The sequence below is a fragment of the Uloborus diversus genome, chromosome 10, assembly GCF_026930045.1.
Source record: "Uloborus diversus isolate 005 chromosome 10, Udiv.v.3.1, whole genome shotgun sequence".
Classification (NCBI taxonomy): domain Eukaryota; kingdom Metazoa; phylum Arthropoda; class Arachnida; order Araneae; family Uloboridae; genus Uloborus; species Uloborus diversus.
Window position 1 is genome coordinate 27,037,377 of NC_072740.1, and position 13,488 is coordinate 27,050,864.

Below are 13,488 nucleotides of genomic sequence, written 5' to 3' on the forward strand. Positions count from 1 at the left end.
CTGGAGTGAAAGCGATGCTTTTATCCAGAATGCATTACGCGAAGCAAGTTCGTCTACTAGCCGCTAAGGATGCACGGTAAAAACCGCTTTCTCTGCTACAATGTGAGAACCTCTTTTTACATGGAAACGGGGAATTTTTCAATCGTTTTTTGTGGAGCCGGAACGGAGATTTACCGGGTCGAAAAGTGCGTTATGAACGCTGCTAATGAGATTGGTAGGGAAGTAGAACCCATTTTCATTGCCCAAAAAGTGCGCTCATTACAGGTAGGATTTCGGACTTACTCCTTACCAAGTGCAAAGTGGGATATTACAGTGCCGGCAAAAAAAAAAAAAAAATCTTTACATGTGGTTGGCAATTAAAAACCTGGCATGCAAACTTCTTGTCATGATTTCACTTGGCATGATGACTAATGATTTGACTGAATACCAAATATTCGGCTACAATCTAAACCGAATATTCGGTATTCGGTAAAATCACTAGTGAGCATGCCAAGTAAAATCATGACAAGAAGTTTGCATGTCAGGTTTTCTATTGCCAACCACATGTAAAGATTTTTTTGCCGGCACTGTATGTAAACGCGTACTTTTGAAAATCCCCGTCATTGCATTTTAATTTGCAAACGTGTCCCTAATGACAAATATAAGCAGGTACATAATCTCTGTAGTTCTCTAACAATCAAAAGTTTTTATATTTTTAATTTGTATTTCATTGAACTAAGCATGAATTGAGCATTGTTTTCATCCAAATTGCATCGGGAAAGAGAAATCTCCAAAATCCGTTAAACCAAAAACGGTCACTTTTCCGTTAAAAGGGTGACAAAATTGCATTGTGCACTACATAGCGTCACGAGACGTGAAAAAGTTCCCAAATGTAGACGTCGAAGTCGTGTTGAATAATGAAATGATAAATAAGTGTATTCCAGTGTTAGCATTTGGCTTCATTTCGTAATTGACAGTTTCATTTGGCGAAGAATTTCAGTTTAAAAGAGAAATTCCGAAAAAGAAATCACAGATTATAAATACATTTTTTTCTGAAATTTAACATTTAGCAGCTCAAGTTCTTTCCAAAACTAAACCCCATTCTCTGAATGATTTTTTTCTACTTTCTAGAATAAACCTTACAATAGATCTTGATAGTTACACTACGTCTTAACTATTTATTGAACAGGCAATTGTATTAAATCTGAAGACACAAAAAGCAGACGACAATTACATAACTAAACTTATTTAAATTCAACTTCATTTTTCACGATGGTTATTTTTTCACACTGATTATAACTCGCTCAAATGATGAAAAAATCGAGAAACCATTATTGTAAATTACTTTCTGCTTATGCTTACTTAAAAATGCTTTATAACGCTTTTTCTAATAAATTTAGGAGCTTTAAACTTCGACAAAAGGAGTTATGTAAATTTATCTGGAGTAGTTTTTGTAAGTCTCTCAATAGCATGAAACAGTACGGTAGTTCTATCGAAGCTAAGAAAAAACCTCCATTATACGTAAATTTTTGGTTCGAAAACTAAATTCGGACAGTTTAGGATTTTGTATAACTGTCGAAAACCTTACGACACTCTATTGACGTTAAATTACCTTCGTGCCGAATTTGGAGAGCATTTGACATAAACTGGATCTGTATAAAGAACATACATATGGACACTATTTTATCTCCGTACGTTACAGTGCTGGCCAAATTATTAGACTAAGACTGTTTTAAAAGCAAATTCTTTATTGATTACAGAACTACAAACACATTAACAAACAGTGAAATAATTATCTAATATTTAGTATGCATTCCCTTGTTCTTGATGAGCATTTTAAGTCTTTATGGCATTCTTTTCACAAGGTTTACACCATTTCTTAACTTTTTAAAAAAGAAGGTAAAAATTGTTTATACTCACTATATACTCACTAATTACCTAAAACTAACTTTAAATATAACAGAACACACTAATAAAAAGAACTAGTGAACTGTTTAAGCTGATTGAGGTTATGTTCCTGGTAGGTAGATAAACAAAGAACATAAACAAAGCAGACAGTGCTGCCCCCTGCAAACATTAAATTATGCTAAAATAACGTAATAATCAGTGTGCAGTATGTACTGTACTTTAACAGTAAAATAAATAGTATTTTAGTACAAAAAAAAAAAAAAACTCTTCAGTCTAATAATTTGGCCTGCACTGTATATACCCTGCATTGGGTTTATAGATTTATCAACGATTCGGAAAGCACTTTGAATTTTTCCTTACAAGTTCATAATGGTTAGCAAGTTTTAGCTTGAACTTCAAAAAGCAAACAATTTCACTTTTTGATGAGCGGCAATATTATTGCATATGCATTTCTAAAGACAGATGAGGGATCTTTCTTTGTTGTTCTCAACTTTTCTTGCATTCAATGAAACAAGTTAGGTAAGCTCAGTTGCTTTATACTTTGATAAATGTTTTCTTTCCTTCATAATCCACAACACTTCTTATAGCAGTGTTTAACATAGCAGATTTTTCCTAAACTGTTCAAATAACAATCTTAAATACTCAGAATAAGAATATTCTGTAACCTCCATGATTTCTGAAAAAATATTTTTCCCATAATTTTTTTCTTAAATGGGCATAAATTCTGTGTCGTAACAAACAATAAATTTTGTACCTTAGTGCATTACATTAATCATATCTGAACCGCTAAAAATTGAATTATTTTTTTTTAATAAATGAACGTTGAAGGCTTACTGTTTGTCTTGTTATTGACCGAGTTTAAATCACAAAACAAATGAGCTACTTCCTTCAGAAGCTATTATTGAGGAATAATAGCTTCAGTCAATATCAAGAATTGAGGTCTTGTTATTGACCGAGTTTAAATCACAAAACAAATGAGCTACTTCCTTCAGAAGCTATTATATGTACACGTAGTCTGATACAGAATTTACCTACTACAAGGTAACTTTGAAACTCGTTTAATCTATTTATTTACTCTTGGTCTGCTTTTTTGTCTTTTTATTTTTTATTTTTGTCTTATTTTTAGAATTTACAACTTTTATCTCCGTTATTGATATTTTTAAACAAGGAGGTAAGTTATAGATAAAGGTAATTAGCAAGTACGGAGTCAAATCAATTTCTCTGGAAAGGATGTGAGTACATAGGATATGTATTTTTATATATGGTATTTTAGATTATGTAGTATGTATAGCTAACTCCGAAAATGAGCTCCAATTCTCCTGTTTAAACCAACAGTCAAGAGGTTTAAAATACACAAGAACCAAAATTCAACAAAGAGAGAGAGAGAGAAGTTCTTGACATCAAAATAAACTAGACTCCTTATTTTTAAACAGAATTCTCCACATATCGAGACGCAAAAATGTTTTCTGCATTTTTAAATTAGTTCAATAAAACGAAAAATCAATCGAAACAAAACCTAATACAACAAATTGCCAGCCTACAAGAAAAAAATAAAAACAAAAACTATGCACGGCATTACATCACGAAAATGGAGCTTAGTTGGAATTGTTCATCCCGATTAAAGCTCGACCAGTGTTTTCCTCTTGAAATTCAAGTATTTGGAGTAAGCTGGTTTTCAAGACATTCTGAGTTTCCAAAAACATTTTTATTCTTCTTCACGAGATCTAATCTTTGCAAATATCGTGTTTATGGAAGCACTTTATTTAAAACGAAGGACATTGTTAGATTATTTCACAAAACAAGAAAAATGTAGCTAAGTTGTGCTATTTGCACTTTCCGACAGTCATTTTCAGACGGAACAGACAATGAAAGTTCGGTGGAATTGCATTTCCAAAAGAAAAACAAAAAAGTGCATAATTTATGGTAAAAATATTCTCTGCCTTAAATTTGGCTCAGGTAAGAACGCTCACATTCACAAGCATGCTAAGTTGGAACGAATGTTGTATTTTCTTTTTGTCTTTTAAAGACAATACTTATCATCCAAAAAATAATTTCTTTTGTTGATTTTTGTGTACGTATTTAAATACTTTTTGCAAAATCTATAATTGCACATGTAGGTTGAACGTACTCAATAATCTTGTACACTAAAAATAAATGCTACTGCTTTAATGTTAAATGTAGTGTTTAGATAAATATTTCTATATTTTATGGTAAAAATATTCTCTGCCTTACATTTGGCTCATGTAGGAACGCTCACATTCACATGCATGCAAAGTTGGAACGAATATTGTACTTTCTTTTGTCTCTCACAAAGACAATCCTTATCTTCCAAAAAATAATTTCTTTTGTTGATTTTTGTGTACGTATTTAAATACTTTTTGCAAAATCTATAATTGTACATGTTGATTGAACGTACTCACCAATCTTTTACACTAAAAAGAAATGCTACTGCTTTAATAGTAAATGTAGTGTTAAGATAACTGTTTCTATATTTGGTTTTTCATAGAACGGTTTGCCATCACGAGACAGTCCTTACATATTCAATGGCGATTTTGTGGATCGTGGGTCGCAATCGATAGAAGTTCTTGTTTTACTTTTGGCTTGTTTTATTGTATGGCCTGATGCAGTATTCCTGAATAGAGGCAATCACGAGGATTTCAGCATGAATATTAGGTAAGTGAGATTTCTTGATTTCATTTCTATTATTTTACATGTCCTCATGCTATGTTTAAAACAAAAACAGGATCGATTCTATCTTACTACGCGTTTTGCTTGTTGTTTCTTAGTTATCAAGGTAAATACCTAAATATGGACTGCAACGTTTCGTTTTCCTTTCTGCCCAGTTAAATGAAAAATGCGACACAAAATTATTTTTAATTCTAGAATATCCGTTCATTCGTTTTAAGATATTTTTTTCATAACCTTTCGAGTCAAAAAACGTCGTTTTCATTGAAAAAACTTAATTTATTAGAATACTTTACCTGTCATAATATTTTTTTTAAAAAATCAGAATGTCGAATGTGTATTAATTTTTATTGTTAGATTGTTTTATTTCAGCAACATAAACATCTTAACAGAATACGATAATTGTTACAAAAAATATATGAACCTCCTTTTTGAATTGACAACAGAAATTTCTTCAACCTTCGTATTTCGAGTTACTCCCACCGAAGTAATAATTTGTAATTGTGCAGTAAAATATCTAGCTTTCAGTCATTGTCTTTACACACAATTTAGAAATTTCCTGCATTTTCTTCACTATTCAAGTAAGTGCATAAATTAGCAGTATCAATCATTACCCCTTCCACCCTTGCAAACAGGGCGTCATCTCGAATCTATTCCCATGACACTAAGCTCGAGGTTTGCTTAAATTAAACGACCACTTGATTAGCATTCAAAACCATTTCTCTTTGATCCCATTTTCTCCTACTGCTCAGAGGTGCACGCAACTAGAGACATTCGTAGATAGGGGACGGGTCTAAGATTTTTTCATTATAACTTCAGTTCAAAACGATGTTGCAGTCGAGCATGTTCGAATACACGACGTTATTTTGAATAGCCAGACTGGGAAACAACTGTAGAAAAAAATAAATGTCTAATATATGCATGATTGCCCTGTTTTGCGGGACTGAAATGAACAACTTCCTTACTGTTGATATAATATAGCAAACATTTGCATTATTCTGTTGGTAAAAAAAGTATTTGTGGAAAATGTTTTCCTAAAAATGAATGATATGACTCTGTCTTTTGTTTTTGTGCGTTCAAAATTGTTGCTGCGTAATAAAAATAAACTTGTGTATTTTATTTTTGGTTACGTAGTTATTTTTCATTCGTATATCCTATTTTTTTCTTTTACTGACGTTCAGTTTATTTGTTTATTGAAAGTGAAATGCCAATGAAGCTTTGAAAGTGAAATGCCAATGAAAATTATGAGCACAGAGAAAATTTTAAGTGCTCAGCCCACTTTTGCACCTACTAATTTTTTAACCTAACGTAAATGTTGTTTAAAATACCAGTCGAAATTCCTAAAAATACAAAAGAAAAATTCGGCTTCCACATAGTCAAGTTGAATCGATTCTTAATTAAAGTTTCTATTTTTAGTTAAAACATCCAAGACCGTCGCTTGATGTTAAAACTTTCTTCTCATTTCCAAGGTAACGAAAAGCCGTGTTTTAAGTCTAATAATTAAAGCGTTGACATTAATTTTAAGGAAAAAATTTAATCATTTTTTTCTAATCATTTTTTTTCGTTTTATGTGGGGAAGAATTTTTGAATAAGAGCGAAGGCATATAAATTTCCAACTTGAACTCGATAGTTAGCATTATGAGATGCTATCTCAAATATGATATTCCATCCTTATTAAATTTTGTAATTTGTCGAATCAAAATAAAATTTCCGAGTTCGTTACATTAAATGGAAAATTAATCGTTCATACTTTACAACTCGCTCTCTCATCCACTCTCTACCAGAAAAGCTGTAAGTAAAATATTCATAAATTTGTAAGCCTTTTGAAACCTCACCGTTCTTTTTGATTCACCCAGAACAGAACAACTTCATTTATCTGGACTAACTGGGAACAAAGGCAACCCGGATGACCAAAATCAGGATAATCCGAGTAATATGGAAAATCGTAATTGCAATTAACCAAAACATTTTTATAGGCTGTATCTCTAACGAATTACCTTTAATATTTTCTTTAAATATATAAGGAAAGTGCACTAATTAAGGCTAACCCCTCTCCTCCCCCTTTTTCAATGTTCGATAGCAAAAAATCGCTGGATCGTGATTTTATCCTCATCAGAATGCCTAACTGATAATAAAGCGTTACTTACAAGCAGTGTAAAAGATCGTACACCCAAACCTGTTTTTATGCGGTCTATATATATACATATATATATATATATATATATATATATATATATATATATATATATATATATATATATATATATATATATATATATATATATATATATATTAGGGTGGTCCTTATTTTTGAAGTTGCAGATATTTTACGCGACGCCCCCTCAATTTGTTCCATTATACAAATAAATGATCCTTGCAAAATTTTAAGACAATCCATGAATATTAACACGTGCCCCTAGGGCCCCCTTTTTTGAGTTTCGAAGAAAAAATAGCGGATTTTCTCATTTTTATGTAAAAAAATTCTAACATTTTATATTTAAAGTAATTGAACCTCAATAGGTGCTGCTACTTCCAGACTGACCATTCTCTCACTTTCAGTCTGTAAAATTTAACATGTTACAGAGGGTACATGTACACCAATGGTCTTGGGTCAAGCGTACCGCTTTTCTGCGCTTGTTCCAACCAAGCGACAGGGGAACGTTTCCTCCCACCAAGATGAACACAAGGGATTCTATAGGCCATTAATGAATGGCCTAGGCCATTAATGAATGATCTTTGACAACAACAAATTGCCTCCTCCAGGTTTTGGGGGTGTTGATTTACAAAATTCCCCGTGTATGTAATAGGTGTGGCAAATAGAGTGGCGAAGTTTCAATGCTATAAATATAAGTAATTCCAATTATATTTTAATCCGCTGTTCTTTAGTTATAAACATACCTAAATGCTTATGCAATTTTTAATTTTTAAAGTATAAATTTCGAAAAATCCTCGATTACTCCCAATCTAAAAATATACTGTATTTTACATAGCTAAAATATAAATTAAAAAAAATATCCAGATCGGAACAATGTAGAAATCTATAAATTAATTTTCTTCTATTTCAGTACATAGTCCTTTATTATCATCAAATTCTTGCGATTCACAAGATATAGAAACCGAAATGGGTATCTATCCGAACCTGTTGAACTTTTGTTTTCTACAGCTGGTCTACCACAATGCAAAAAAGCTTGCCAACTATTGATATCATCTCGCCTTTCATCACTGTTAGACAAATGCCATATTAGGGATAAAGATGTTCATTTATTTACAGCCTATGTAGATGCAGTAAATTTAAATCCAAATGACCTAGTGATCAATCGTACATTCCTTAAGAGAGCAAGAGAAAATCTTCGAGAGATAAAATTAAATTTCATGAATTTAAATTTAGATTTTGTAGTTATTCACTGGGATACAAAGGTACATTCAGATGTAACTGGAAAAAGAACGCCGACAGGATTAGTGATAGCTTCAGGTCCTAATATTGAACAGCTACTCGGAATTCCTTAGATATTTCTTCAGTTGTATATGATATCTTAGATGATAGTTCTTTAATGCTAACTGCTCTTTGTAGTGTTTGATTCAACGACTTGCAATACCGACCGTATAAATTGTGCATGCATTTTTTTAGAGCAAAAACTGAACGGTGATATATTACATTTGGATTACCATCATCATGCACTTGAAATCGTACTGCAGAGTGTGTCCTTAAAGAAGTTCTTGCTTTTCTTAGTTCTACATCAGATATTCAATTATTTAAACGCTTCAAAACTTTGTGGAAAGATCTCCATCATTCAGAATTTATAACATTTCAATCAAGTACACATACCAGTTAAATTATAAAAGACGAAGTTGCTGACATATTATTGTCCGTAAAAAGTGGAATTGAGAAAGATTACAGAGAATTCTCGTAACTTGTAATAATATTTCTTAGTAAATTTCCTCCTACAGGGATATGTTTTCGGCAACCTGGAGCTTATCCCTGAGCCACATGGGTGGCAAAAGGAATTTTTGTTTGAAAATTTTTATTTTTAGGAAACAATTTAAATTGACCTTACGTGAAAACAAAGCCCTTCAAAACTGTTTTACAATTAAATGCTGTATGAAGATATGGTTTTTCGCAGCAACCCAATCATGACTAGTCTAAAAAATGCTTGTGATAAGAAAGACGTGTATGATGACTGTTTAACAAATTTCAGATAACAGTAGATGATTTGGAATACTTTTTTAGTAAAGATCTTCCTCTTTATAGAATCAATTACGAGTCAATAAAACTGTTTGATAAGTTACAAATACTAAAAGATTTTTTCTTATTTGATCCTGATTCACGGCAAAATGAAGGAAGCTATTTAAAGGGAAGAGAGATTGTTAAAATACTGAAAATTGTGAATGATACAATTGAAAGAGGAGCATTATTAATCGAAGAATGTCACAACTAATTTACCAAATTATGAGTCACAAAAACAATTGATTTTACAGACCGTCCAAGACTATCGGAAAAAAATACACACTATCGAGATACAATGAGAAAAGCGTACGATTAAGGAACGTTTCTAAGGCATTATTTTATTCTTATTCAACGTAAAATCTTTAGATGATATAAAGTAATTAAAAAGATTAACTTTAGTGCTACCTCACTGTAAAAATATTTTGCAAACCTAGGAGAAACGATGTACTGGGTCTGAAGTAAAAACTCGAAGATTTGTGAGAAAATTATCAAAAGTGTTACAGTTCAACGGCCTAGGGGCACGTGTTATTATTGACCGATCGAGTTCAAATTTTGCACACGTTACTTTTTATTATAGTGTCACAAAACTAGGGAGCGTCACTTGTTGAATTCCGAAAAAAAAAATTTCCCATATAAATAAGGACCACCCTAATATATATATATATATATATATATATATATATATATATATATATATATATATATATATATATATATATATATATATATATATATATATATATATATATATATATATATATATATATATATATATATATATACACTGGTATGCAAAAATTAAGGACGAAGTCGAAAAATTAGCATATCAGCTGAACGAAGAGGCAGAGCGGACAGAAAGACCAATCAGGAGATTAAGTAAGGTGATGTACGGTAGCACATGCGCAGATATGCAAGCAGACGTAATGGGGGAGTGTCTGAGTAGTATAAAGCATGTTGTCGGTGTAAGATCAGTATTTCTGGCAAAGAGATTGCACGCCGTATAGCAGTTAAAATCACACCGAGTTGCTGCCTCAGCGAGAAATGGCGAATAATCAATCTGTTAGACGACATCTGGATGCTTTTACCCGAGGTCGAATCATTGGGAAGTTGGAGGAAGGCCGCAGTGTGACAAGTGTGGCTGCAGAGTTCGGAATTGCTCACAGCATCGTTTCACGACTTTGGAGACAATTTCAAACTACAGGAACAGCTATCCGGGGGTTCAGTAGTGGTCGTCCACGAGGAACGACACCCGCAGATGACCGGTATATTGTCTTACAGGCCAGAAGAAACAGGCGGCAGACAGCGGGAGAAATCGCTAGACACACGACACAGGCGACTGGACGACCGATAGCGCGTTTTACCGTGGCCAGAAGACTGCACGGTGGTGGTCTGTTTGCACGACGCCCTATACGGTGTGTACCTCTAACGCCTGCCCATCGGAGAAGGCGTTCTCTGTGGTGCCGGGAACACCGGAATTAGAGAGACAATGAATGGGGACGAGTACTCTTTACAGATGAGAGCAGATTCAGTCTGAGTAGCGATTCTCATCGCAAACTCATCTGGAGAGAGCGGGGAAGCCGCAATCATCCCTCGAACATCATTGAAAGGGACAGGTATGGAGGTCGCGGTGTTCTCGTTTGGAGAGGCATCATGCTTGGTAGTCGTACAGACCTTCACATCTTCGACGCAGGTTCAGTCAACGGGACCCGTTATTATAACGAGATTCTTCTTCCATATGTGCGTCTTTTTAGAGGCGCTATGGGTCCGCAGTTCCACAATGCACCATGTCATCGCACAGTAGCTGCCGAACAGCTCTTAGAGAGTGAGGATATTGAACGTATGGATTGGCCGGCACGATCTCCGGATCTCAATCCCATCGAGCATGTATGGGATTTTCTAGGCAGACGCTTGGCAGCTCGTACCTTACCACAGTAACGATTCGGGAGCTTCGATTGGCGCTGCAAGACGAATGGACAGCAATGCCTCAACAACTCATTGACACCCTCATTCTCAGCATGGGGAGACGCTGTGAAACCTGCCTAGCAGTCGGGGGAGATCATATCCCCTACTAAAGACCGGATGTTTCTTGCTGGACACCCATCACAGGGATGTTTCGGCCTTCAGTCGCATTGCGCTCCATGCTACTTTTTCAATAAAGCTTCTTTTTATCCCTCTGATTTCTCTTTTAGTAAGTGTTGCTTACATTACACATGTCCTTACGTATTGGGGATCTTACGGTATTAAATGTGTTGATTTGGAAAGCTTTTGTACAAAGTTATATTGAAAAAACCGTCTCGTCCTTAATTTTTGCACACTAGTATATACATATATATATATATATATATATATATATATTGTGCGGTATATTAAAATTTCAACCGTTTGGGATTCAATTGACGAAATTATTTTTAAGACGAGTGCGAGGTAGTATCTTTAAGCTACGACAAAGGCACCCCAATGATAAGTCACTGTAACCTCAAAAACTATTCGGGAAATTTTGTCCGACTACTCGGCAAAAATTATCATCACTTGGTTTGTTTCTATTTCTTCCCTATCCACCACATAAAAACAGGTTTAGGTGTATTTTGCATTTAAAATAAAATAAATCATGCTGTGCTGTTTAATAATAATACTACATGTATACTTCGACAAAAAAATACTTAAAAATAATTAATATTCTTAAACATTTTTTTTTTTCTAAAACGTGACATTGTGAGGCGTTACCAGTATGTCCAGCACTTGTGCTGAAGTTATGCCGCGCCTGGCATAAGAACAGAATGAAAAAAGTAATACCTGAATTATTACTTACTAAGTAAAACAAAAAGGAACTAAATGATTTTAGTGTAGAGAACTAGACACTGTTTGAACATTCATAACACTCAAACCTGTTTTTGTGTGGTCTTTTTTTTTTTTTTTTTTTTGCGCGCGGTATATGAAAATTTTACTTTATCTACTTTATTGGGACTCAATTGACTAACTTATCTTTAAAACGAGTGCTTAATAGTTTAATTTCAAGCGAATTTCTTTCATGCTGTCCCCATCTACCGCACAAAAATAGGTTTTAGTGTAATACTTGATGATCCGTCAACAAATGTTCATCCCATCTAAAATTAAATCCGTCATTTCTTTTTCATTGTTTTCTTTTTAACAGTTTTGGGATCTTTCCTGTGAATATGATTTGTTCGCATTCCTATTAGTAATAGCGTTTACGAGTGCTGCTTTTTTTCTCTATTATGTACTTTGCCATCATCTAGCTAAGCCTCGGAAAAAGCTAGCAGTTTTAAACCGCTAGTTTCAGGTTCAGCACGCTGTATAATGATTTGAGGTATGCTTATTAGTACTTCAGTTGATGAATTTGCCTTCTCTTGTGTTGTGTTTTTGGTAACAACACTTAACTATACCCCAATGCCTAAATTAAATGATATCGAAGATCAAAATTCCCACTGGTGAGTAAAATTAGAGAAAGAAAGTTCATAACACTATTCGACTTCAAAAAATCTACGCTAGGGATATAAAAGTCAGTAACACGATAAAATAAGACATGAGCTGAATAAATACCTTAGCTCTCGAAAAGTTAAAGAAAATAAACCAATTGTTGTTTTTGTTTTATATTCTGTAACAAAATTTTAGACACTATCAGATCAAGTTCAGTTTTAGTAATAGCGGAATCCCGTAAGGAGAAACTGCAGCATTTATCCCATACTGTACGGTTCAGAAACCGCACATCATAGATGCCTGCTCCTGTTAAAGAGAATAGCGTATTTGTGCAGTACTCTATAAAGACCTAACACATAGTTCTGACTTCGAAATCATTCATAGTTACGATATTTAGAGCATAAAAACTATCTTAGCATAAGGTGTTCAAAAGTTAAAAGAAATTATGCGCGTAACTCAAAATAAAAATTGTGCAGCTAAAAGTAATCATTGAATTGGGACTCTTGCTATGCACTGGTTCAAAAAGTCTTATTTTCACCTATACTGTGAGTCTGAATGTTTTCTGTCAATAATTACAAAATTACAAGGAGTGTAGCATCTATCCAGGGTGCGGCAACTTATCAGATTTACCCTACTGATTTATTAGTTAGCGAGTAAAATGTACCACTACATGCAAATGCAAACAAAAAACTGAGAAAGCGAATATTTTCCATTGAAAAGTTAATCATGCCCTACATTTATATAAAAGGACAATCATGGAAAAAATTCATTTCTGATCCAGTCATTTCGTTGAACGCCTTCACTGATCCTTAGCTGTATTAGATGTAAGGTTAAGCTATGTACAAAAAGTTCTAAATACCGCCTGAATTGGTCCTGGTGAGACGAAAAAACTCGATTTTTTTCAGAAACTTCAATATTATCTATAAAATTCATTCAAAATTTTACTTTGAAGGTTTCTTAGGGTAGACAAAGCTCGCAATTGAAGCTCGAAAAGAAAGCATGAAAAATAAAAGTACATAAAATCTGGTTTTATAAACCTATATCTCAAACCTCTTTTCGAACCAGGAAGGGACTGCTTAAAAAAACTCGTATTTTTCCTAAAATATAAAGTTCATTGAAATTTTAAAAATAAAAGCTATGTATGTGGTAGACAGGCATCGCAAATGAAACTCGTAAAAAAATGGTTTCTTGCTATTGCATCTGAGAACAAAAAGCGGGGAAGTTACCTTTACCTGTTGGTTTGAACAGCTTATATC

At 33.6% G+C, this 13,488-nt stretch overlaps 1 protein-coding gene across 1 annotated transcript in view; it reads left to right on the forward strand.

Annotated features, from left to right (window-relative positions):
- The window catches only part of LOC129231391 (serine/threonine-protein phosphatase with EF-hands 2-like), a 162,996-nt gene that overhangs the window by 94,354 nt on the left and 55,154 nt on the right, over positions 1–13,488 (forward strand). Inside the window, exon 6 of the mRNA XM_054865694.1 lies at positions 4,394–4,560. Coding sequence (XP_054721669.1) covers positions 4,394–4,560 — 167 coding nt within the window. The remainder of the gene's footprint in view (positions 1–4,393; positions 4,561–13,488) is intronic.